Genomic DNA, 27,689 nt, shown 5'->3' on the forward strand with positions numbered 1-27,689 from the left:
GTAAAGAGTGTCCATAAGTTGTGCCACCGAGATGTGGGAGCCTACGACCGTCGGAGCCGACCATTCACCACGAAAGCAGGTCAACAACAATCTTCCCGGTCGTATGGATCCTTGTTGTGGGCCTGACAAGTCCTAAGTGCCCTTATTACAATAGACAATATTTGGGGGGGGGGGGTTCCCCCAGATCTCCCACCACAAAGAAAAAACAGAACAAAAAAAGCTTCCAACAAAGAGGGTGCCAGAGATGGTCCCAGGAGCCATGAGAACATTGTGAAAGAATGAGCGGGTAGAATGTTCATGCACTACGTCTGCATTCCGACAAGAGTTCCGAGTTATATCAATTGAACAACACAAAAATGAAAGGCACAATAAATAAGGTGTTTAATAAACAGGATGCTCGGGGAGGGGGTATTCTTTGGTATGGTTTTCGACAGACAGAATGATTGTATAATATACTAACACAGCTCTTAGATGACATGATGAGAAAAAAAAGCAACTCAACGTTTTACCAAAAACATCGCGTTTTAGACGTCAAAGTAGCAGCTGATCCGACCGTGTCTCATTAACTAAAAATGGGCTTTAACCTCCAGTAAATAAATACCAATTTCAAACCTTTTTGAAGGCCACCAACCCACCTCCCTTTTTTTTTTTTTTTTTTTTTTTTTTAATTTTACCAAAACCAAAACCATATCTAAAATATTTTTTTTTCTACTTTAAAAAAATACATATAAAAAGGAATAGAAATCTAAAAACTGAAATTCTGCTAAGAATTTTGGGGTTTTTTTCGAACGAAGGAAGGAAATATAGACTTTTAAAAGCTTCCCTAGAACTGTAGTAGCAATTAAAGACATTTTAACGCCTGTGGCCTGGAAACGCGCCCCTTCCCTATCGCCCGCTAGCCGCGAAAGTGGTTAAATCAGAGGACTATGTACAAAACGTCTTCTACATAAATATCCTTCATCACAGCATACAGAACTTATGATTATCCTGTTTGGGTATACATATGGGTATATATATATTATTTTTTTTTACATGTATTTTAACAGGTTAATAGATTCGCGATCGGCAATAGAATATTTCGAGGTTACATTTCTTAACCATTGAAGAACACAAAGAAATGAAATACAGTGTTTGTACGTTTCAAGTAATACTGTAAAAATTAAAAAGTACGACACATAACAGGTGAAACGTGTAAATACACAAAACCCTTTCGCCATTTCCCGAACCAGTATAAAAAAATTAAAAAAAAAAAAAAAAATATTTAAAAAAGTGCCCGCCATCTGAGAACTGTACCGTACTTACATTTTTTTTTTTTATCAGTCTAAAAATACACCATTAAGAAGAATTTCAAGGCAAAATCAACAAAACAAATATTATTTTTTTTTCTCATACCAACATTGACGTACTAAAATCCAGAATAATTGTGCAAGATCAGCAAAAAGTTCAACATCGCAATTTTTTTTAAATTTTTTTTTTTTTTTTTTTACAGATTTGATATGTTTTGGAAAATTTACCTGGGAATTTTCCAATTCTGCAAAAAAAAAAAAAAAATCCACAGAAAATTGGAAACAATGTGCAGCCCCCGAGAGGTAGACCAAGTCATTTTGGAGATATTGAGAACCAAAAAGTTGAACATTGGTTTAACCACTTTTCACCCGCACAAAGAAGCAGACATTGGAATTTCCATTTATCCTTTGTGTGGATTTTTGTTTTTTTGTTTTTTCACTTTCACATTTATTTATTTTTTGTTACCTTCCACCGTGGGAGGGGGAGGGGAAATACTGGAAAATTAGCTATCAAACTTGTCCATAAATTTTGCCGTTGAGGGTGGAATCATCCAATTAGCATAACCACAGTCATTGGCATATCTTGTAAAAACAGACTGATTGGCATCAAATCTTGGGATTGGAACAGGGCTTTCTTCAGGCCAGTTCGGATAAGACATGCCTAAAAATGAAAAGGAGATCATTTGTTCTGCACTGAAGAATCCAAAAAATAAATTATTATTGTTATAATAATTAGAATTATCTGATAATAGCTTCACGTGCAGACAGTAAGCCCTTGGCAAAACTCCCTTTAATATGTAGAAGACAAGCCATTGATGTTGCGACAGAGACAAAGGAGGCCACCTGGTAGACCTCTTTCATTTGTCTCCTCGAGAGTCTTTGCTATTTCGAAGGAGCCAACGATCCATCTTGGAGTTGCGTAATGACTTACAACGTAAGAGTAATCAGAGAGATTAAGTTAAATAGTCATTTCATCAACTCGTAAAGCAAAGACGTTCAGGGAAGGAGACGTCCAAAATATTTTTGGGGGAAGTTTCCTAAAAATGTTACTTTGGCTCCTAAACACTAAAAAATGAGTGGTTTGAGGAGAGGACCTTTGAACTAATTCTGACTTCCGTCTAATTTTTGGAGTTGGGGAACATGTTTTCATAACGTAAACGAAAGCCTCAACAGCAACAAGTCTACTAAAAAAAAAAAGAAGTTAGACAGATGGTTGACCGTCTTTGGATGTTGGCCAAGCCTGTCCTACGCTTTAGAAACAGTTTCTACGACAACATCAATGGCCAATGTCAGAGAGAAGATGTTTTTGAAGGTATACTAATAGACAGTCCACCGCGCTGCAGGCCTCTTGAACGTCAACTAAGCCCAGTTTTACAAATTTTGTTTTAGAAGGTCCAAGGACATTCAGTAAACCCATGGAAAATGCGGATAGGTGGACTCGGCTTTCCACCCCGCCCATAATTTTTTTAAGGAATTTTTAAAACAAGGAATAATGGAAAATCCTAGGTCTGTTTCTTTCATTTTGAGAAGAAAAATACATTATCAAATTCAGAAACGCAAATAAAAAGGAGTTTTGGCAAGAAACGTTCTTACTGTCCTGTGTCACCACCATCATCACCACAGCAAGACATTAATACCAGACACGGCCACCCAAAGAGACAACATGGTAGAACAGATTGGAATACTTCAGAGTTGACTATCTAGAACAACTGTAAAAGTTGGCATCTGGTTTCAACAGCCAATAAGGCTTTTCGTCCCGGTTATACCGATACATTGGACGGTTCTCCAAGCAGAACTTCGCAGGATTCAAGATGGTCATCTTACCAAATCTACAGATCTCAAGCTAAGGTCGGTTAACTAAACACCGTTGTCGGTTTCCGTATCTGGAACGCACTTTTATTTTGAAACACATCCTAAAGTCAGGTTCTGGATTCTAAATTTTAGAGCTAGCTCCAATCGTTGTGGCGTCCAGGATCTCAAGGAACTTGAGTGTCCTCATCGCTTTATATTTTAGGAGGTCATACAAGGCCTTCATACAGGTGACTCAACCAAGTCACCTCCTGCTTCTCATCTGTTCTATTTCAGTTATCTTGGAAGATACTTAAAAGTAGCCTGGCCAACCCCAGGACGGGTATCGAGGCCCAAAAGATACCTGGGTTGCGGTGCTATAGTCAAGACCTTCTGCCCATTCTGGTTCTACCACTGCTACACCTCCAAAGAAGTAACATAACGAGTTGGTATCGCTTCCCGATCACAAGTCACATGACATTGGTTATGGAGTATGTAGAGTATAGATGGCAGGAATGTACCAAATGGAAAGTACACCACCCCCTTTTAGTTACATAGGTTTTTACCAGCACCAAAGCATTTCTAATTATTCCTCCCCAACTCTAAAAACTTTTCACAAAAAGGGCAACGATTAGCTTTTAACTTTTTTTTTATTTTTGCTGAAATGCTCAAAACACAGAACCTATAAAGTAAGTGTAATTGAAATCAATTTTTGGTAAAAAAATAAAGTTGACTATTCATCAGATCCCCTTCAAGAATATAACCTTCTTTTCTGCCGACAGAGATCACAAAAATAAATCCAAAATTGTGTAGTAGATGAAAACCAAATAAAATTCCACTAAATTCTCTCAATGGCTTTAGAAATCTACATAACGTACTTTGTTATTGACGCAGGAAAAAGTGCCCCGTAGAAACAGGGAGGGTGAAACCTCAAATCCAAAAAATGCTAATATTTGCGCAATTTTACACTCAATTTATATATTCCTGTTAACTTTTTTAATATTTTTAACTTTTATTTTTGTTGTCTCCTAAAAATCTTAACTGAACTCCTTTCATAACTTGAATCCTGTAAGTGATTACACTAAAGTTTTGGGGAAAATTGACGTAAAACTTTTATCCAAGCAGTAAATTTCCTTTTTTTTTAAGTTAAAACCTTGGTCCAAGATTAAGTAAACTTGAAAAAAATTGAATTTGCTCCAAAAAACTTTTTTAACTTAGAGCCTTTACTCAAGAAGTAAATTTGAATTTGGAATTTGTAATTGCTTGGAAAAAAAGAAATTAATAAAAATAAACTTTTTTTTTTTACAACCTTCATCCAAAAAGTGAATTTGAAAAATTAGAATTTGCTTCAAAAAAAATAAAAATGTTTTTTTACTTAGAACCTTCGTCCAAAAAGTAAATTTGAAAAATTAGAATTTGCTCCAAAAGAAAAAAAATGAACATTTAGTTTTTTTTTTACTTAGAACCTTCACTCAAGACGTAAATTTTAATTTGGAATTTGTATTTGCTTGGGAAAAAAATGAAAAAAAAAAATGAATTTGCATGTATGGCAGCTAAAGTGCTGGGGATCTGTAAGGCTGGGGTCACCACCCAAATATATTTTGACGATTCTCATGCAACAAAAACAAAGTATATTTTAATATAGTACTTATTCTTACAGTATGTTCCTTGGCTACACTGTTTTTTTTTTTTTTTTAATTTTACATCACTTGTTTTTTTTATTATGCTTTTTGATTCTTTTCAACAGAACCTCAAAAACATCTGCAAACACAGGCAATTAAATATGCAAAAGAATAAAAAAAATAATCACTTTTAAAAAAAATAAATAAAATAAAAACAGCTTTTTCAAGCAAACTTTTGATTGGTTTCATTCAGGCACAAGCCCCTCCCCCCGTCAGGGGACGGAAGAAGGGTACTGGAGGTACATTGCAAAAAAAAAAAAAACCAAAAAAAAAAACCTGGAAAGTGCAACTAGAATCGAGTAAAAGCATGGGAAATTCTACCATAGAGTTTGTTTTCAATCCAGGTGGAGGGCAGTGTTCGAGGAAGTTGGCTATTGATACATTCCACCAGAGGGGTCTCCTCTTCGGAAAGGCCGTCGTCATAGAGCATGGAGTCAGCAGGGGTGGAGGCAGCCAAATCCAGATAGTCCTGATGACAGAGAGGAGATCATTGTTAATTCAGATACTTTAATGGTAGAGTTTGGCCAATCCGGAGGCCTTTAACTCCACAGAGCGGAATGAGGCGGTTCAACCTCTGGTTTCAACCAAATTCTTTAGGACAAGGGCTATCAAATCCTTGAAATGGACTTTACTCTTTCCACGTGGAACGGGCACCTCCTAAATCGCTCGACAGAGAGGCCAGAACTTGGCTCTCAGGCGTTTACTTAAAGTTGGCATACGGCAGAAAGCTAACGTCCTTGATATGGGAAGCCATATTAATTTTTAGAGCACCTCCTTAATGTCCTACAACTCAGCTGCTTCTTCTTCAGACACAACATCTAATGAAGTAACCCTTGAGGCCTTCGAGAGTGAACCCTTGTTTTTTTCCTTCTTAAGTAAGCTTGCTGTAGAATGGGCCCACGGCTCATGACGCCCCCACTTACCCTGCTTTTCACCATCATTTTCTCCAGTTCTTTGCTGATCTCCCCAAACGTCGGCCTCTTGTCCGGCTCCTGCTTCCAACATTTCAACATGAGATTGTACCTGAAATGTTACAAAGAAATATGGGTTGAGAGATAATTTGACCAAGTTTGACTTAAATGTCCGCCAAGCTCAACTATTCCAGTGGATCGGCCAAAAAAAACCCCAAACGAGAATCTTATCCATTATTGCCCCAAGAACAAAAATACATCCAGATTGACTCCAAAAGGCAAAAACTCTGATTCTTTCACCAAGAAGTAGCCACTTAACTTATAATTAGTATGTTTGTTTTTCTTCCCCAAATGCATAATTTTAAATTTTTCCATGTTGAACCACATTTGCTATCTTACCGCCCAGCCCCCTATCTGTCTAAATTCATCTACAGGGAGATAGCATTCATTTATAATTTATTTTTTCCCCTGTATTGTGTCTCAAGTTAGTTGACCAATCAAAGCTCAGCTTACATTTCATCGCTACAGTTCTCAGGCTTCTCCATCCTGTAGCCGGTTTTCAGTAGGTTGAACAGTCGTTCTGGAGCGATCCCTGGATACGGATTTCCCCCGAGAGTAACGATTTCCCACAACAGGACCCCGAAGGACCACCTGGCAAGCAGATACAATGGATTGACACAGGCATAACACACTGTGTACCATGGTGTCTACCATTAACGGATTTTTAGATTTTTGGGGGGGCTATGATGGAAAAGACCAGGAAACGTTGCATTCCATGGGTTAAAGTCCCCATGATGTCACAACCACTTCAACTTTGAGGATGTGACATCATACTGCCACCCATGTATTGTGTGACATTACACACGTGGGACAATGTGATGTCATAAATTCCGCCAGAAACAGTATCCTTCCCAATGGAAGGCCATGGGCAGAGGCTGGAAAAGGAATTCTAAAAACAGACTTACACGTCACTTTGGGTTGTATAGATGTGATCAAACAAGGATTCGATAGCCATCCACTTAACTGGAATCCTTCCCTACAAAAGAAGAGATTAAGGGAATTGGGATTAACGGGGTGGACTCGAGAGGAGCTGCTCCGACATTACCCAGGTTGGGTTACCGAACTCCCTAAGCATACACTAGACTTGGTGGTTTCAAATAAATCCGATGGGTGCCTCATTTGCAAGTTACAGTTAAGTTACCATGACATCATACTCCAATCAAGAACCGCGTTGTCTCACTCCATCAAAATGAGTTTGAAGAAACGATTACCTTGCTCCTCTTCACGTACGAGTCCTCCTCATACACATCTCTGGACAGCCCAAAGTCGGAAATTTTCATTTTACGTCCTTCAGCCACGAGCACGTTCCTGGCCGCCAAATCCCGGTGGACAAGCTACAGGAGGGGATGATGATGATGATAAAGTTATAGCCACTCTTGACAAATATACCACTAATGATATATATAAAATTGGACATTAATATTATAAATTGATAAGCTGCAGAAAGTGTTCGCTTACCTTCATTTCCGCCAAATACTGCATCCCCCTGGATATCTGCCATGCGAAGGAGATGAGGTCTCCCATGGTAAGTGCCCTTTCGTCAGGGTTGTCCAGGTAGCTGGAGTTACGGTTGGAATCTCCGGAGCTTGGTCCAACCTTACGACTTTCTCTTAGGAAGCTCCTCAAAGACCCGTATTTTGCGTACTCCACGATAAGGTGCAGGGGCCCTAAATAGAACATAGACATTACAGACGTTCTATACACATCAATATATAGATGAATTCTTGGCCGTTTTGTATTCCAGCCATCGCTATCATTCTACTTACCGTCCTGTGTACAGGCGCCATAAAGCTTGATCACGTGTGGATGATTCACTTGCTTCAGAAGGTTAAACTCAGACAGGAGGTCTCGTAGCTCGCTCGGAGATGCACTTTCTGTAAAAACGGGTTCCACTGTGTTAATCGCTACTCGGAGCTAAACTAGAGGACTTATCCAAAAAGGACCATAGATTTTGGTTTCCGACTGTAATAGCCCCATAACTGGGTATTCAGACTCTTACAGACAAAATGGTTGAGTCGCCCAACGCGTTGCACATCCATAGGATGGTTACCTACAGGGCTATGTAGGGTACTAACTAGGGCCCTGAAAAATGTTGGCTGTGGACAACTGGAGGTATATGGGGCGCTTTTTAGTTGGCACCTTACAATGGACCAGAAGTCTTCTTCTGCCATTGTGAACCCATGTCTATGAACAGTAAAGTGGAATTAAGGTTGATGGGACAGTGGACTTCCAACCCATGTCTCATATACCATGGTGTTCTCATATGGACATTCTGTCCATCTCCGAGAAGGATGTCCACAGACATATTTCTGGATTTCCCGGAGCCGAGGTCAACTTTGATTACCGTCCCCGTGAATCGGGCCTTAGTGTCGCACCCACCTTTCAGCATCTTCACGGCCACGGTGGTGTAACCGGCTTTGCCCTTCAGCCTAAACGCCGTCGCCTTAACTACTTTTCCAAACTCTCCCTCGCCAAGAGTTTTTCCCAAGACCAGGTTTTTCCGTGGAAATTCCCACTTCGGATCCTCCTGTTTTGAGGAAAAATATATAGATAATGGAGATTTGGACAAAGCTCCACAGAAATAGAATGTCTACTATTGCTCCGTCGTTCTCCTTTTGGAGCTTTTAACTCGCTATTAGATGTTTATAAGAAGAAAGAAATAAAATCTTACAGCTATTTTGAAGGAGTCCACCGAGACTTGATTTTCCATGGAGTCCAAAGAGGGTCGACGAGCGTTGGTGGAAGAGTAACTGACAGGGTATGACTGAGCCGGGCGTCGGAAGGTCATCTCGGCGGATGCAATGGGTGGCTTGGGGGAGTTTTTATGATAACGGTGGATGAAGTACGAAGAAAGAAGCACGGAGATTATGAAGGACAGGAGCACCCCGCATGCAATTGCGGTCTTGCACGTATCATCACAGAGCGGAGCTGGGAAAGGAGAAAAAAAAAATATATTTTTTAATTGAATTATATTTTTTTTTTGGTATTTTCACAAATGATCATTTCTGGATAGCATATATTTAGCAGGAGAAAATATTACACGGTCGCCATAGTGAACACTTCCCAAAAGGGAATTGAAGAGATGTTCTTACCTTCAATGATATTCTTCTCACAAAAGCATTTCTCAGACTTGAAGCAGTAACAGGTGCCGTAACCCGCCTTGATTCCCAACGGAAATCCTTTTTCGTGTCCGCCAATTATATTATCCCCTAAAGAAAAAAAATATGGAGAAAACCCTGGTTTTATCTCATTTTTGTCCCAATAAACTCCCTTTACCTGCAGACCTGGAGGCCGCCATTGTCAGTTATGTGATATTTTGGGTGACTTTCCCGGCTCAAACACCACACTGAGCTGATGCTTTATGGCGATGCTAATGAAGTCCGTTCCTCCACAGACTTTCATTGGTCAGAGAGTCCGACTGGGTGATTAAGACTGGGTCATTCTATTGTTCCCCACAGGCGGTATGATAAGGAGTCTGGGGGTTGTCTAGTAAATTGGGGCTCAGATAACAGCAAGAACTCATACAAATGACTGACATGCAGCTGCCTGAAAACATATTATGGGTCAAAAAAACTACAATTGGGTTAAAATGTGAACGGCGCAATTTTGGAACTATGTATATATATTCCTCATATTTATTTGTCTAATCTAAGATGAATTCCTCTTTAACCACAATATTGTCAACACAAAGTTGAAAGTTCCTCATACATCCAATCCCAAAAAATGAAGAAAGAAAAAAAAAAAGATGCATACTTATGCAATCCTGAGGACAAATCGCTAGGTCCTTGCGTTCCACTGCATCGCATGTCCCGTCGGGGCAGGTCTTCATGCTCGGAGTGCAGGTCGAATAATTTGTGGTGATTCCTGCGCAGAATGTTAGTTTAAGTAAAAGGACACATGTAGACTCTGGTTCTTTTTATGAATCTAAGCAGAGTCAGATGATGAACGTTGAGACTTCAAGACCAAGGACTGATTAAGGTCTGAGTCCCTACAAAATGGGAAGATTAGATGAGCTAAATGGGTCCTATGTGAGGTCAAATTCTATGTTTCTGGTTGTTCTGGGTGAAGTTTTAGAGTCCAGTAACCATCTATGTTTAACTTCTGTAGAACCGCAAGCCTCTCCTTTTTTTCCATGCTTTAGATATCTAAGTTGGGCCACCAGACCCTTCATGGTAAGAACGACCAATGACTTGGTGACAACATCTTAGCTTAATGGGAACCATTGATTTAAGTAGAGCTTTTACCTTCTCCACGACCCTGTCTCCATTGGCATCTTCCAGTGACTGCGCCCATCCCGCCACATTCTTCGCACTCTGAACGCAACTTATTTTCCGAGCAGGACCCTTGGCACTGTTCCTCCTCCCTTCCAGCTGTGAGACACAAAAAGTCAGCTACGTTAGGCCGATCTTAGAAGATAAATACGCCGATGTGGCCAATACTGGCCTTCAATGCCAAACGTTCCATTTAGGTCCATACTCACGTTCTCCTTCCAAGACTATAGTGATGGGCGTTTTCACCGTTCTTTTGAGGTTTCTGTTTGAAGCAAAAACCACGCCTTGTATCTCTCTTGCTTCGTGATTTACCAAGGCGGAAGACTGGTTGACGAAGAGGGTAGCAAAGCTTTCCTCCTGTCCCTGCAAAATGCCGACGGCATAGGTGGTATTTTCAATCTGCATGCTGTAGGCAACGCTGAACCCTTTGAAAGATGAGTAGTTTTCAACGTAGACCTTTCCTATCTGGTGTCAAAAAAAGAAGAAATATTAAAGGGGCGCAGAGTACTCAGTGATAGTTGCCGGATAGGAGAGAAACAGTAGGGTTACCTGGGCGTATTGGTAAGCTTGGCGGTTGACCGTAAACTGGAAGGTCATATTTGGGAATTTGATTTCCACCGGGAGGATCGTAACGTTAAAGTACAGCATCACCTCGCCGCCAGGACCCGGGAATTCGGTGTCGTTCACCAAAACGGGGACTTGATAGGATCCAGTTTTGGAGATGGACACGTTTTTGTTGAGGACTAGACCTGTCGTGGTGAGAAAACAAAGTACTTGGGTGAAAACCAGGTCTACAACACGCGAGTCAACCACATCGAGCTTCTGTGCCAAGAACAGCATGGATGGCCCAGTATAATATAAAGTTTAATAAGCAAAGATCTCTTCAACCATTGATCTATACATTATACAGGGCCAACTCCAGGAGAAACTTGCCCTTTATAATCAACAGATGGTCTTCTGCCAACTCTTCCTTTGGTGGATAAAAAAGGGGGCCTTTGTGTGTCTTTCTGGTGTTTTTAACTGATGTCAACACAACACTTCCGGGAATGTTATGACATCACTACACTTGTGGCGTTACAGGAAACAGATTCATTTGGAGAACAGGTTTGGAATTTGAGCTAATTTGGAAGGTGTCTTCCATGTCTTTAATGGCATCCCACCAACGTAAGAACTAATGTAAGAACAATGTAACTCAGAAAATGGTTACATTGACATGATGTCCATCTCCACCCATTACTTATTCCAAACAAAGCGGTCCTTACGATACTCGTGCAGTGTCCCGCGGATTAAGTTTCCTCTGGAATTGAATTTTATCTCGTGAAAGTGGTGCTGGACTCGGAAATTCGCAAGTACGAACTGGTCGCCGCTGACTATTTTCTCCGTGTACTTCTCCCGGCCGAAGTCTAATGGGTACACGGGAGTGGTGTCGGCATCGTACACGGAGAGCAAACCCACAACTGTTCCCTAGGAGGAAGAAGAAGGAAAAAAAGAGACATGACGCTGAGAAGGTTAAGGGGGAAAGGGAGAAGACCACAAGGTGAAGAGGACCTTTCCTGTTGACCACCACCCATTTAGTTTCAGATCGCCTTGTTTTCCGCAACACTCCTTTGTTTGCAGCCTACCCTTCACCCAATCTTTTCTTCGCTCATACCCTATTGTGTAATACAGCCCAACACCCTGTAGATTGTAAGCTCTCTGTTGTTTCTGTTAGTCAAATTGTTATATACTGCTTGTTATGTCCGGTCTACCTATTGTATAGCGCTACGGAATATGAATAAATAAATACATAAACAATAACTACTAATAAATATAAACAATAAAATAATCATATTAATAATAAATAATAATAGTTACTGTTGACTACGCAGTTCAAGCTGCTTCCAATAGGTGGCGCAATTAACATTCTAATCAACTGGAGTCTTGGCTAAGATTATGGCGCTTAGAGTCGGGTTACATTCTGTTTTGTCCCACAAGGCGAAGGGACGGTTTTCACCACTAGGTGTCACCAAATTTCACAAAAAAAATAGTAAAAAAAAGAATCACAAAAACACATAAATAATGTATTTTTTGAAGTTATACCATGCCCGCTAGATTTTATACCTTGTTATGAATATATATAAAAAAAATATTTAAAAATACACAACCCACAAGTTACACTATGGAGCAGAAGTCGAAGTCACTAGGTGGAGAAATTTTATCATTACGTTGACTGGTTAATTGGTGCAGAATGTGTTAAAATTGATAATGGCACAAGCTGAATCATTATGACCACTTAATGGCTCAGAACATTATTAAATTATTACTGGCGTTACCATGGAAACCTCTGAATCTTCTGCACCATTGCAGATTTTTTTCCCGTGGACACAAAGCGTTCCGTCCCTCAACTTTCATTGGGACGTAGATGGTCACCAGTTATACTCCGCTCACCTTTATCCTCTCGAATTCCACCACGCAGGCTGCCGTGTCGTTTCCACTGGGGACAAACGGGGCAGAGTCATCGTCGTCGTCCACCAGGACTCGGAAGGACTGCTCCACGACTACCACCAGCCCAGAGCTTAAATCTCTCAGCATGCACTTCGCCACAAGATCGTACGTCTCCCTCTCTTCGCGGTCAAGGGGATTTAAGAGGCTCACTTTGGATGCGTCGGGGTTGTAGTGGAACGGCGTATCGGGATCTGTAAATGGAAGAAAAAAACTATTAAAATAAAATATTTTATCATCTTGCGAGTATACTGCAAGACTTTCCCCAACCCCTCTCTAAAACCTTATTCGGTTCTCTTTCGGAAATTCAGAAGAGCTTGGCTTCATGTCTACTTTTTGGTACCAACGGGGCATCACCAACGCTCAACGTTCCTAACATTCTATAAAAGAACGACTTTCCCTTTGTAACTACATGAAACTTCTCTGACAAAAGCCATGGAAGGATTAAGGAATTCTGTACCCAGGTTACCAAACTGTCCCACGGATCTTTTGACTTCTCACCCGCTATCAGCATGTACTCTACGGTAATGTTCGGGCAGTGTTGGACAACAGGGTGCGGATGAAACTGGTAGAAGTCCCCCGGAGGTTTGTTCTCCATGATATGAAAGGAAAGGTCCGTGTCACTGAAGCAAAGATCCCTGGGCGGTAGAGAGGAGCAGCTGGGCGACGTGGCGTTGTTGAGGGAAAGGCGAACCAAGACGAAGGGGGCCACATCGCAGTCCTCATCTCGAAATGGTTGGGGCAGGACGGACACCTTAAGAGTAATCCTCTGGTAGGATAATGGGCTTCCTTGGAATTCGAAAAATAAAAGAGGGGGGGGACAAATTAGACTGGACATAATTGAGAACAACTGAGGTCCTCAACCATGCTTGAGTAAATGGCCATTATTGAACCCGGAAACACTTAAAATTATGTCAAAAAGTATAAAGTGAAACATAATAAATCCTTATCATTATCCTACATCCTCAAGAGGACATCAAGTTACGTTGTCTTAGTCATTGCCCTTCTTCTCCAACCCATAAGGTCTACGACCACATGGTCAACCTTCTCTTCTTCTTCTAAACTGATAACTAACCAGTACAGGAGTTGGACAAAATGAGCCAATAGTTGATTAAAATAAAGAAAAATCTATTTCACGTCAGACTTACTGAAGTCTAGCATCTCCAAGCTCCGATTGAGGTAAAGAACTCCCGTCCGCTCTTCCACCCCGAAGAAACGGAAGTAAGGGTTATAACTCATGATAGTTCTGCAAAGTCGGAAATGGGGCTCCTCGTCTGCTCTGTCCCTCATGACGTTGACCTGCAGGAGACGCGTCCCGGCCGGCTGATCCGTGTATACACTTTCGTGATAGTCCTTTCTTAGAAAGTAAAGCCCAGAAGCAGCTGTAGTGGAAAGCCAAAATAATAATAATAATAATAAAATGTTCACAAGAAACTTAAAAACAGAGTATGTTATGTGCCCCTAATACCACACGACTGCCTAAAAATAACATTAGACACCAGACTTCACATGGCTTATAGGAGGCTATGGAAATTCACCTAAGGGCCACCGATTTAGGCCCAGAGGAACCTATCAGGGCCCCACGGCCAGACCACATTCAGCGATATTAGTTATAACACCCCCCCCCCCCGAAACACTACTACTTCTCCACTGGCTTCTGAAGACCTAGCTCCAGAACCTTGTAAGAACCTTCATCTGTTTCTAGAAAGGATCCAAAAAAAGTAAATACAACCCCCCCAAATAATAATATATAAAATATTAAAAAAAACAATTAAAAATGTAAAAAAAAGAATACAAAAATACAAAAAATAATAATAAATTATTAAAAAATGTAAAAAAAAGAAATGAAAAATACAAAAAATAATAATAAAATATAAAAAATTATAAAAAAATGTAAACAAAAAAAACAAACTTTGCCGTTATTAAGCATTCAAGCAGCCTTTGATGTATGTATCCCTTTAAAAAAAGATTTAAAAAAAAAAGAAAAAGATGGTGATGAATCAAAATGCACGAGTAAGTATCGCTGTTCATATTACGTATCAATCAATACATACATTTCCCCTTATTAATTATACTCTGGCAGGGCCGTATTTATTACCGATCCGGCTATTAGTTTGAGGACAGAAATAACAGCTAGAAAACCGCCGAAGCGCCAAAGGCGGACGGACCTCTGCTCTCCGACTGTATCCCGTCCACGCGCAGATATGAGAACTGGCATAATATCGATATATTACACCCCCTCGGGAGGAATGTATTGATCGAGGATAAGACTATCCAGCGAGGGGGTGGAAAGATACACCATAACGCTGCAGAGGGCGCGATAATGACATCCCCGCGCCCCCGATCAAGTGTTTGTCACGACGTGAAGATCAAGAGATCCCATAGAACTTAAATCAATGACCATCCCTGCTCTTTATTAAACGGGGCAGGAAACATATCTGACGATAGTTTTTTATTTTTATTTCAAACCAATATTCTAAATTCCTTTGGAATTCCATATCAAGAGGGCAAAAATGGCTACCCTCGTTTGGGAAAATTAACAAATCTGAAAATTAACCGAGGGGTGCTCTAATTGATTAGGTTTAAATAACCGTTATTAACAAAAATAATTTAAAAAATTTAAATAAAATGAAAAAAATTATATTTATTTAAAATGTATGATTTTTTTTTAATATATTATTATAAATAATAATAGTAATAATAATAAATAATAATAGTAATAATTCAAACAGAAAACCCCAGTAAATCTTAAAGCATTGAAATAATGAAAAAAATAAAAAAAAAGGTATAAAAAATTATTTATATGTTTTATTTAAATTCTGTATTTTTTATTTTTATTTTTTTATACAATGGATTTAGAAGCTTAAAATAAAATAAGATAAACTAAAAAAAATAAATAAAAAATAAGTCTAAGTGTAAAGTCTAAGGAAAGTAGAGATGTGGAGATTTTGACAGCTGGGTCGTACGAGGTTGCCTCCCTCCGGGAGCCAGATGTGGAAGATTTATGACTGAAAATGTGAACTATGCATTTGTTTTGGTTATTTGTGATTTTTTTTTACATTTCTTTCTGGTGACATGATTTCCACCCAGACACCAAAGACACCACCGAAAGGTAAGGAGCTCTCTTACATCACAACATCTGCTACGCAAACAACAACACAGACAATAATAAGACTGTCCTCCCTGTATACAGTGTTATAACCCCCCCAGTGCTATATACTGTGATATAACCCCAGCGCTGTATACAGTAATATACCCCCCCAATGCTGTATACAGTAATACATTGCCGTCAGACATGTGATATTTTGGGTGTCTTTCCCGGCTCAAACACCACACTGAGCTGATGCTTTATGGCAATGCTAATGAAGTCTGCCCTCCATAGACTTTCATTAGTCAGAGAGTCCAACTGGTTGAATAAGACTGAGCCATTCCATTGTTCTCCACAGGCAGTATGATAATGAGTCGGGGTGTTTAGTAGATAACAGAGCGAGAATCATACAAAAGGCTGATATGCAGCTGCCTGAAAACATTAAATTACGGGGCGAAAAAGAAAACAATACTTTTAAAAAATGCATTTTTAATGTAATATAAATATAATAATTATTAGAAATGGCGGGCGACCCCCTTTAACAAACATAAGAGGAATATTTTTGCTTCCAAAGTCAAATGCCCTTGAAACTCTTTATCAATTATAACCGAACGGATAACGTTACGGGGTAATTAGCGGTAGGCATTACGGGAAAAAAAAAAACACAAAAATATGATCTGCGTGTTATTAATGTAATTAAATACCGATCGCTTTCCGCCAGGGCTTCGTTAGGCAAAAGGAGCTAATGACTGAGGGGGGGTCAAACTACCAAATTATCAATATTACGCCATTTGTGAGCCGGCTTCGGATTTCACGAATCAATTCACTATCTTTTTTTTTTCTCAATCATACATTTTTTTTTTGCTTAGTTGGGATTCTTTGTACAGCATTTTTGCCACGTTTTGAATTAAAATACCAACAATAATAATAATAATAATAATAATAATAAAATACTAGGATTTTTTTTTCTTAATTATGTCGATTAAAATTTGCATATATTAAAAAAAAAAAAAAAAAATTATAAAAATATCTAAAATTATTTAGCCAAAATACTCTGTGGTGTGGCTTCAGCGCTGGATTAAGCGACTCGCTGTATGAATGGCAGCAGCCTGATGGGCATTCCCAGGTGGTAAAAGGTAGATCACCTGTGACATTGAGATCGCTGCCCGCTCAGTAGCCCATCATGCAGAGTGTAAATTGTGCAGGGAACACTTAATTGTCAGGTGACATAAAATCAGGTTGCCAAAGTTAACGGGGGGGAAAAGCCTTCTGTGCTTTTTATTTTTTTTATGCACTCAAAACCTACAATTTGTTCATTTTATTACATAAAAGTTTCTTAATGTATTAGATTTTAAGATTTCAGTTCTTTATATTTTTTTAAAATATATTTTTATTTATATATTTTTTAATATTTATGTATTTATTTTTTATTTATTATATTCTTTACTTTTATATATTTTTATCGATTTCTATTTTATTTATTACACTTTTATTTATATTATTTTTTACTTTTATACATTTTTATAGATTTATATTTTATTTATTATACTTTTATTTATATTATTTTTTACTTTTTTATATTTTTATAGATTTATATTTTATTTATTATACTTTTATTTATATTATATTTTTATATTTCTGGAGTTTTATAGAAGCCCCCCTCATGTTCCCGTGAGGGGCGGCTCGTAGTCACCTTAGAACAGCTGCTCTACTTAAGTCAACGTTTCAGGTCCCTCAGGAACTTTCATCAGGCGTTTTCTGGAATCCGCCTGTCGGTTGTGCTTACGGATCATGTGTCAATTAAAATGTTCCATAAATAGCATTTTAGGGTCCTAGGAATGCAGACCCCCTGTCTTTTTTTTGGGGGGGGGGCTCAAAAGTCTAAGACATTCTTTAAGACACTGATGAGCAATTCTTTACTGAGAGGGTGGTAGATAACTGGAGCAGCCTCCCAGTAGAAGTGGTAGAGGGTAATACAGTGAGGGTATTAAACATGCATGGGATAGACATCCGGCTCCTGAATCTAAGACCGACGTATGATGAATGTCTGAGTCTTTACAGCAGGAGAACTGGGCAGTCCAGACGGGCCGACAGGGGCCGATCTACAGGTTTTTGCCCCTCTGCAGGGGTGGCTTGGAATGCAGGCCCAGAGCAAACATATCGGCAAAGGGATAAATGACACTTTAAACACACATTACCCGGGGGGGGGTGTCTACAACACGCTAATTGGATAAAAATTCCTGTTTGCTGCGACAGGAATCCAGATGTAAGGACTATCTCTGGGAATCTGGGACAGGTGGTACTTGAAATTAAGGACGTAGGGCTTTAACCAAGGCTTTTAATGTGGACATTGGTGTAAGTGAGTGGGGTATTTAGAAGAAGAATAATGGGGTTTATTTACCCCGTTTCATTTGTAAAGCCGTTTCCTGCTGTTTCTATACACATTATCGGGGCTTTTAGCAAACATTCTGACCTCCTAGAAAAGAGGGGCATCAGGGGAGGAAAGAGGGGGTATCAGGGGAGGAAAGAGGGTGCATCGAGGGGTTGTGTTTTTAAATATTAAGACAGGCGATAGAGAAAAGACAGAGGGGAGAATCGTGTTCCTTAGTAAGAATTACCTTCTATAACACATATGACCCTACACTAGTCAAATATTTTCTGTTTTTGGGGGGAGGGGTGATATAGCATATTTTTTTTTGTGGGGTGGCTCTTGGGTTTTAGGAAATACATGATGGGTTAACAGGGAAAGACACAAAAGTCATTGGGCTACAATCCTTCTCAATAATATAACGTTTTCAGGCAGCTGCATATCAGCCGTTTCTATGATTCTCGCTCTGTTATCTGACCCCCGATCTACTAACCCCCCCCCGACTCCTTATCATACTGCATGTGGGGAACAATAGAATGGCTCAGTCTTATTCACCAACAGGACTCTCTGACTAATGAAAGTCTATGGAGGAACGGACTTCATTAGCATCGCCATAAAGCATCAGCTCAGTGTGGTGTTTGAGCCGGGAAAGTCACCCAAAATATCACATGACTGACAGCAATGGCGGCGCTGGGGTTAAATTACTGTATACACAGCTGGGGGGTTATATTACTGTATACAGCGCTGGGGGGGTATCACTGTATTCAGCGCTGGGGGGTTTCCATGGGACTTCCCCTTTAAGCCCCGTTTAGTCGGGCGTCTCTCCCGCTCCCCTCCCTTTATCCGTGTTTTATTTGTTTAGCGAGTCGCACACCTGCCCCTCACCTGTCTCTCTGACGCTCTTATCAGGGGTTCATTGTTCCCTCCGGCTTTGCAATTAAAAAGAGATTTACTCTGCTGAGCAGAAGCTCTGTCTCCGGTGGGACGGGGGGGGGGGGTAAAACCAACAGAAGAATGAGGGTCTTCTCAGTATATCCATTTACGCTGCTGACGTACGGCTCAGGGATTACCCCATTTATTGTCCCGGACAATGCCGTCTATTCAGGGAAGTGAGATGAATTTAGCGAAAACATCCTTTTTTACCCCAAATTTAACTTTGTTGCGAAACTCGATTTTCTGTATTTTCTCCATTCTACAAGGATGGTTTCAAAGGGTTAAATTACGAAGGATGAATAAGAATAAAAAGTCATCGTTTTTTGTGCATCATACGGATTATCCATAAGGCAGCCAAGGTTACCAGTAGTTGCCAACTGTCCTGATTTGACAGATGAGTCCCAAAATGAGCTCGCGGACAGTCTGGCAGTCCACCAACGGACATGAACAAGCACTTTGCGACAAAAACGGGCTTTGCGCATGCACAAAGCAGAGAGGGCTTCATCATTATGCGATGTGGTCAGACGTGTCATGTGACGTCTCAGCTCCACCCACTGCTTAACTCACTCCCATGCGGTTGGTGTGGCCCTTCTAGTGTGAAATAAGTGTGAAGTCTAGGGGCCACCCTCTAAATTTCACAATTAAACCAGGTTGTTCTAAAACCCCAGAAGATATCCCATCGCAGAGTCCGTCTGAGATTCCAAGTGGACTTGTCTCTTTCTTGTCCATCATTTATGAACTCAACTAGGACTCTCCGGACAGGGCCTCCCAATTCCGAGAAAGGTTTTTGGACCCTACAATTTTACTTTGGTACGCAGAAGGTTGGCTTTGGGCCTTCTGGTAACAGCTGCCTTTGACCAGAACGAGCTGGTGACCTTGACCGATGAGAATGCCGACGGTGGTGGAGGCCAAAGTTGCGTTGAGAAGAAAAAGAAAGGGCCTACAAGAAGTTATGAAGAAAGAAGATGGACCTCGGTTCCAATCGTTTTTTTCTCTGTTACAAGACAAGGTCACCTGGAGGAGTCCTCCAGACTTGGGTTCCAAACTGGTTTGATAGGACATGTTATGGAAGCTATGAAGACATTTCCATGGAGAAGAGCAGAATGGCTCACGGCAGAGAAAGCCGGCATCGACATAAAGGCTTCAAGAATATCATTTTCCATTCTTTATGACAGTAGAGTCCATCTTTGGACAGGTCTAGAAACCAAGTTGGTGTCCACTGAACCGGTTCCTTCTACGGGACCTCAACCATCCTAACGCATCATGGCTAATTTCCTGAGTGATGTCAGACAGTAGCAAGGCATTAACCAGAGGATAACCCAGGAAGGTCAAATCATTCTTTTTTTTTGCCCCAAGGCAGGCAGAACAAGCATCAATCGCAAACTAGCAATAACAAAAGGCGGAGTGTGGCCGTCCGCCATGGGGCAAATACGATTGTCGCAATGAAAATGAATCAATCCTTATTATCAGCTTCACTTTAAGGAAGGTTGGGGGGGGGGTTTAGAGCCTCCAAACCGCCTTTATTTATAAGATTACAAGTAAAAATAGGTTCATTTTTCTATGGTTTGGCTGGGTATTTAACCCTCTGTCTGCCAGATGACAGCGCTGCTAGGGCTGAAAGGGTTAATCTTAAATAACTGGGTATCCTTAACTTATTACAGGTAGTTGTTTTTTTGGTTTGTTTTTTAGCATCCTTAACAACAGCTTCGTATATAGAGAAGTTAAATAAACTAGTCTTTAAAGCTAATAATACCAAAAAAAATAAAAAAAATAAAAATAAAAATAAAAAAAGGAAAGGGACACCAATTGACTAATCAGAGTCTAACCCCCTTTTCCCATCTTTTGTCTTGTCTAACATTCCCCCCCAAAAAAGGAAAATATAAAAATTATATATATTTACATTTTAAAAAGTTACCAAACGCTAATTAGGCTGCAGTACTTCGAACATCCAGAGAGGGCAGTATAACACTGTTTAAGGAAACTAAGGGTTAATACAAAAAAAAAATGCTAAAATAACCCAGGAAAACAGATATTTTTTTAATCTCCAGGGTACGGGATTCTGTTTATTCTTTAAAAATGTAAACAAATGTACAAAAAGGGCATTAGGCAAGCTTTTTAAAGTAGGATATTTTACATTTCACATTTCTAATCGTTGATAATGAAATGTAAAATACTTTCTGATAAAAATAAATTCTCAAATATATTTTTGGGTAATAGATGAATTTCATTAGCGAGGCCTTTATTGTTTAAAGTGAAATATATACAAAACAAATTTCAAAATTGAAACAAATGATAAAATGTATAACTATGGTGTAATTTAACCCTTTGAATGCTTACGACGGGTTAACTAGTACTTAGAGTGGGAATTAAATTATTTTATTTGTGGATTTTGGCGACGCTAATCGACCATTTAATGATAAAACTCTATTTTACAAAAAATCTGATTCTGGGAATTTTTTTTTTATGCTTATTTTGTCATTTATAAATTATTCACAGTTTTATACAGAATTAGGCCAGATAGCAAATAAATAAATAAAACGTTTTTGTAATGAAATGCATGCTGTGAAATGGTTAAAATTTCAGATTGATTTTAAAATTTAAAAATAAAAATTCCGCAGAAATTGGAACAGGATACGGTAATTCAGTAAATCTAAACAAAGGGTTAACAGGGGTTAACCCTGCCAGTGCCAGCAGCTCTGCCACTAAGGCTACTAAAATGCTAATATTTATTAAATTGCTCTTTCAGTATATGGAAAATTTTTATATTTTGTCACAATATTTTTGATATATATTTTTTTAGTGGCAAAGTGTTGTGAATTTTTTTTTTAAAAAAAGCTTCAACCTGCTGCAATATTGTGGTGTGGCTCAACACAGATTCGGTAATAAGCCCTGCGCTTTTAATTTTAATATTTTGTATTGAAATTCAAAAACTTGATCGGACGTTGTCATAGGCAATTTTATGGTCTATTATATGATTTATTATACTACAATTTGTATTTTAAAAAAAATCAACAAAAAAACAAACTTAAACCTGCTGTAATATTGTGGGGTGGCTCAACGCAGATTTCGGAATTAAAGAAAAAAAATACCTGCTGTCATTTTCCACCCCCCAAAAAATTGCTCATTCATTCCAATTATGCCTCCAAAGCAATAATCAACAAGACCTTAAGACAGGCAGCATGTTAAACTGTAGCAGAGTTAAAATGTGACAAGCATCGGGGAGGAAAAGGGGTTAAACATGTCAAGGTTTGGCCTCTAAATTTTTTTTTATTAAAAAAAAAAAATAATTGGTGCATTAACAAAGCGGTGATGCGTGATCAGAGTGGATTTAGGCAAACAGTGGCATATGGTTACACATAATGGGGACATGGCATGCATCTTTCTGTTTACATTAACCAGCACCTGCTCCATGTCTTATCTCAGATCTAAAGACCTAGAATTCTACCTCCAGACTCTAGTAAAAAATATAATAAATACAATTTTTTTCAAAAACAAATTATATATATAATTTAACATTTTTAATTTCATTTTTTTTGAATTTTTTTTAATTCCATGTGCTTCATGCCGCTACACCTTACTCAGCATGAAAACATCACCCTTTATATAAGAAATAAAATGAAAAAAAAAAAATCAATTTAAACTCCAAGTAACTTTTTAAAATTTCCATACAGATATATATTTTTGGGGGAGTCGGGGAGGGTGGGTTTGGGTTGGAAGATCCAAAGTTCTAGCCAATGGCAAAGAAGAGGTTAATATGAGGCTTCTGCCAATATATTATTGGCAAGAAAAGCCAAAATGGAAATGACATGTCATGATATTACTTAAAACAGCAAGAAAAAAAAAAGTCATATAATTTATGGCAGTAGAATGTAAGTAGAATTCTAAGGTGGGGGGGGGGACACTGCTTTACTGCTGCTGTAAAACTAGGTTTTGTGCATCATAATGGAAATAAACAAACAAACATGTTTCTATGAAATCCATTTTAAGTAAACAAGGAACCTTATTGTGAAAATAGCCTCAACCCCCCCCCCCCAAAATAAATAAATAGGGGGCACCAACTAACCTTGAGAAAGCAAGAGAAGGCACATTGTCCACTTGAAAGGAGACATCTTGGACTTTGAGGGTCTCCTTGCTGGAGGTAGAAAGTTACCCTTTTTCAACAATTGTATCTCCAGGGCGTGTCTGGTACAAACAAAAACATAAAAAATAAAAAAATTTCCCTGAAATCTCTATATTTCTGCTGATTTGGTTTTAATTCCTCATCCAGAATGACCCATGCTGTCCAAAGAGGTCTTCTTCTCTCCCCCCCTTCCAAGGTTTGGGAGGAGATGTTGGGGAGAAGGAGAAGGTGGATGGAGATGTCCTCAAACCCCAATGCAGTTTAGGACCTCATTCATGGCAAACCTCAAGACTGGATGATGTTCAGCACCCACCATACATCTGGACCTCCTTTTGGCATTGATTATTCTGAAGTGTCCTCCTTCTCTACATGGAGGGAGGAGGAGGAGGCAAGAGAGGGCAAGTTGAGACAACCCAAAAAAATAAGGTTGACTTGCAAAATTCAAATGAAAATCCACAAAACAAAAAGTTGCAACAAACAAGGAACAGTTTCTACCCCTTCCTGCCCGGTCTCCAGTTTCACAGCTGCTGAAAACCTGAAGACCAAGTCACCTCAACCCTGAAGACCATGCGTGGTCCTCCAGATTCTGCACCCTCTTCCTAAAAAAAAAATAATAATAAAGAAAATAGAATTTCCAGCAGTTTTTTGAAAAATAATTAGTTTGTATTAGGAGATTTTTTTTATTTTAAAAATTCGGTTTTTTTGTTGCTAATGCTGAGAAGTCTGCAGGAAGGGTCCAAGGATGCTTCTCTCTCCTCTCCGTCTCTCTACTAAATAACTCAAGCCTGGTGCTTATGGGAGGATCCTGGTGTCTGAGAGCAGCAAATGGGGCAACCAGTAGCTACACCCAGTTTAATTAATAAACTGCAGTCAGTGAGTCAGGAGCAGGCAGGGGAGGGAAGGCTCACAATGCATACAGACTATAGCCAAGTGAAAAGGGCAATAGGAAGGAGCAGGGAGAGCTAGCAAAAAAAAAAAAATCCATCAGCAGCAGGCTTCTTGGCCGGAATCTTAATATTTAACCCAATAAATTCTGGGGACACCGGCAGATGGGGGAACAACCCCCCCCCCCCCAAAAAAATGCATTTATATAGGAACAGGAGTTAGCGTTAGATAGCGTTCAGCATCTGGAGTGGGGGTTAATCCTCTAGACCCCATTAACATTTCTGAGGGGGGGGTTAAAGAAAGCCAGGTTTCGATGTATGGAGTCTTTAAATAAAATGAGATTTGGGTAATATTTCGGAGGATTATTTTAGAATATGTGTTTGAAAAAAATCCAGAATATTTAAAAATGACATAAATCAGGGTAGATAAATTATATATATATATATATAATATTTTAATATTATATATATGTATAATATATAGTATAATATCAAATAATATACTATATTAATATATCATAATATATATAATACGAAGGTATGACTTTTATAAATTTAGTAGTAAAAAAAAATACATTTAGAATTTGCGTATAATCCGTACCTACCAGATTAAGTCACCGGTTGATGATCGGTGAGACCAATCAGTGACCTATAGAGTCGTTAAATCAAATTTATTTGGTTAAAAATTGATAAAAAAAATAAATAAATGACAATGTTAGGCGACTATAGGATCGGTGAATCCGATCAATAATCAGTGATCTAAAAATCAGTGATCAGATAGTAATCCGTTATGAAATAAAAATATAAAAATAAGAATATTTATTAATATTAAAAAATATATATTTTTTAATATTGTCATTTTTTTATACATTTTATATATATTATTATTATTATATTATTAATATCCACATTTTCAGAAATAGTTCTGTGGCTAGGGCTGGGAAACGTGACATCTCTTGGACCTTCATAGATCTTGCTGACCAGATGGGACTTAGGTCTTTTGGGTCACCTGCCAACATCGTTGATGGGTCACGTGATGAAAAACCAGCGGTTTCATGAAAGCGGAAGTATTTTGGACATGCTCTATACATCGAGGAGAGACGGTTCCTACCACCAGGGAATAGAAAGGCTCACTAGCCAAGATGGACGTTCCAATGTTAGGTTGACATGTTCTCCTGGTCTGGGCAGCCGTTAATGAATTTGCTCCTCGAGGTGAATGTTTTTGTCCTAATCAAAGCGAATTCCTTCGAAAGAGACAACGTCTAAAGCTATGAAAGTTAGAGAGGAAAGCCGGGATTAAGTCGTAGACCACGAGAGGAAATGAGTAAGGAAAAGACAGGAGATGGTAAGACACGGATGAGGAATTCGCCTTTGGGTGGGTTTGGGTAGATCGTGAAGATGTATCTGGGTACAGGAAGAAGCAGAATGGACTTCTTTGACTAATCAACCACTTAACACTGGCTCCGGCCAGAGCCGTTCCATTAACGAGAGAGGCGTGAGGAAAAAGCTCTCTGCTCGTTAACCTGCGAGGCTGTCCGGGGGTTGCTTTCTTTGTGGTCACACTGATGCCTCCTTAAGCAGAAACTCTAATGTCCAGAGACCGAATTCCAATGGTGTAGAAGGTGCGTTATCTCAGGAGCCCACAAGATGGCCAATCTTGGGTCTTAGTGGTGATGACCTCTACTTGCCTTTTCCACCTACGACATATAGAGAGGACCACATCGTAGGGTCACATGGCCTCGACCCAAAGCTTGTTTCTAAAAAAATGATGGCATAAATTTCCAATTTTGGCTACAGACAGTTCGTGATTCAAGCAGCGCTAGAAAATTCTCACGATGATGTCATGCGATGAACGAGCAGATGATGACATCACCGTGACTCATGAAGCAAACCATTGTAGGGGTTTGACCGCCTGAATTGAATCCTCCTCCTCCCCCCCCCCTCGTCAAAATCACATAATTAAAACTCGAGCCGGCGCATTCAATTGGTTGAATAATTTATCAAGCAGCGAATGAGATGTATACGTATTATCTGTTTGTTTTGATGCTTCGCCAACTCGCGTCTTGCCGTAATAACGCACCTCGTTTGTCTGCTGAAATGCAATCTCCGTCCACGAGAGAGACCCAGCTGGCAATGGATTCGTCTCCAGACGCCCAAAAAAGTCAATTTAGATGGAATGTAAGGAAGTTTAACTCTACTGAGAGGGGGTAGATAAGTGGAGCAGCCTCCAGGCAGAGATGGTAGAGGCTTAACCTGACCACATAGATTACATCTGGGTTCCTGGTTATCAACAAGACTAGGAGGTGCGTTTGGCAAGATACATTCTTTATGTAAAAAACAAATTTTTATTGCGAATGACAGACTTACCGGTCTGTATTTCCTAGATTGACCCATTTCCAGAAGCTATGGAAAAGGTTGGTGGTCATGTTGTCGATTGGTAAGCCCAAGAAGAACCTTTAGGGGGATGCAATCAAGCTCCCATGGTTTACTCGTTCCCATTGGCATGTCATTGGTGTAAACATTAGGATGTTTCCCATTAATTGTCCTTGAAGCTTAGATGTTGTGACTTGTTAAAGCCACAAACCACAGGGAGACTGAATCACCTTCCCCACTATTGGTGACCCCACTCCTGGGAACCTTTCATGGTGGGAACCATTCCTTTCCAGGTCTAGATGAACATTGTGAGGGCCACTAGTTTCATAAAGAGGGCTCCAAGTCTAAACCAGGAGACCAGGCCCTCATAACATGGGACTTACCTACAATAACATATTAGAACCTCGGGCCATCGTCTTGGGACCTTTAGCCAGTCATCCCAACTCTTGAGACCATGACCATGTGGTCTTCTACATGACCTACTTGTGGGATGAGTTTTACGAGAAGAATCATCACCCCGAAGCACAAAGACTCCCAATGGCTCTTAATTGCAGGATGTCCACTGAACGGCCTTACGTTAACAAGGCGTTATTCAAGTCACAATCTACGTGCCGGCATCTGCCAAATTGGGCTCGATTTTGGACTTGTGTAGCCGCAAACCACAGTGGAGACAATCACCTTGCCCCACCATTGACGACCCCACTCATGGTGGGAACCATTCCTGTCCAGGTGCAGATGACCATCGTGAGGACCACCGGTTTCATGAAGATGGTTCCAAGTCTAAACCAGGAGACCAGAAGGCCCTCGTTACATGGGATTCACCTACAATAACATATTAGAACCTCGGGCCATCATCTTGGGACCTTTGGCCAGTCATCCCAACCCTCGAGACCATGACCATGTGGCCTTCTAAAGGCCATATGACTTTCTTGTGGCTTTAATAGAACGTGGACGGGTTTTACGATAAGAATCATCACTCACCCCAAAGCACAAAGGCTCCCGACGGCTCTTTGAGTTCCTAAAGAAAAGATAACATTCCGAGGGGCAAAAAATGAATCTGCCGGGCCGTAGATATTAACGTGAAATATCAGGAATTACGAAGGAGTTGGCGCCGCGTCCCCCTCCTCGCAGCTCCAGCGTGAGGTTTAAATGCCCCGTTTGGTCTGATTCATCGTTTCTTCATCTCCGTTACGCGCGGAGGATCAGTAAATGTTACGAGGCTAAAGGACTTAACATTTATTTCTTGGAATGTACTTGTAAGACCCCATCGAACAGCTCTTTTTCCATCTGAAGAGGAGACTTCCGAGGTCCTGAAACTTATATAATTTTACCTTTTTTTTTTTCTTGGCCCAATACAAAGTGAAAATATTTATCATATCTGCCATTCCTAAGGCTATCTGTGTTGAGCCAGACCACAATATCATAATATATTTATGCAGCCGGA

At 39.7% G+C, this 27,689-nt stretch overlaps 1 protein-coding gene across 1 annotated transcript; it reads right to left on the bottom strand.

Annotated features, from left to right (window-relative positions):
* Positions 1 to 1,789: 1,789 nt before the first annotated feature.
* LOC149278193 (proto-oncogene tyrosine-protein kinase receptor Ret-like) lies at positions 1,790 to 26,298 on the bottom strand. Its single transcript, XM_089502227.1, has 21 exons — positions 26,240 to 26,298; positions 19,675 to 19,808; positions 13,624 to 13,861; positions 12,981 to 13,309; positions 12,426 to 12,673; positions 11,261 to 11,462; positions 10,548 to 10,747; positions 10,208 to 10,463; positions 9,972 to 10,097; positions 9,481 to 9,591; positions 8,820 to 8,936; positions 8,399 to 8,655; positions 8,107 to 8,254; positions 7,494 to 7,601; positions 7,186 to 7,394; positions 6,939 to 7,061; positions 6,633 to 6,703; positions 6,181 to 6,318; positions 5,680 to 5,779; positions 5,078 to 5,225; positions 1,790 to 1,947 (listed from the first exon to the last, which is right to left on the bottom strand). Exons 1-21 carry the CDS (start codon positions 26,296 to 26,298, stop codon positions 1,790 to 1,792), a joined length of 3,480 nt encoding a protein of 1,159 aa, XP_089358353.1.
* Between the last annotated feature and the right edge of the window lie 1,391 nt (positions 26,299 to 27,689).

The sequence above is a fragment of the Sceloporus occidentalis genome, unplaced genomic scaffold, assembly GCF_023333645.1.
Source record: "Sceloporus occidentalis isolate IW3139 unplaced genomic scaffold, rSceOcc1.0.p SCAF_198, whole genome shotgun sequence".
NCBI classification, from domain to species: domain Eukaryota; kingdom Metazoa; phylum Chordata; class Lepidosauria; order Squamata; family Phrynosomatidae; genus Sceloporus; species Sceloporus occidentalis.

Bases quoted from the DNA above. Each gene is read 5' to 3' on its own strand.
- LOC149278193 (XM_089502227.1), bottom strand. From the start codon at position 26,298: ATGACCACCAACCTTTTCCATAGCTTCTGGAAATGGGTCAATCTAGGA. The intron at 12,674-12,980 runs GTGAGAAGTCAA...TTCCATTTACAG, and splicing joins AGAGTACATGCTGATAGCGG to ATCCCGATACGCCGTTCCAC. The intron at 1,948-5,077 runs GTAGAATTTCCC...TTTCATTTTTAG, and splicing joins GATTGAAAACAAACTCTATG to GCATGTCTTATCCGAACTGG.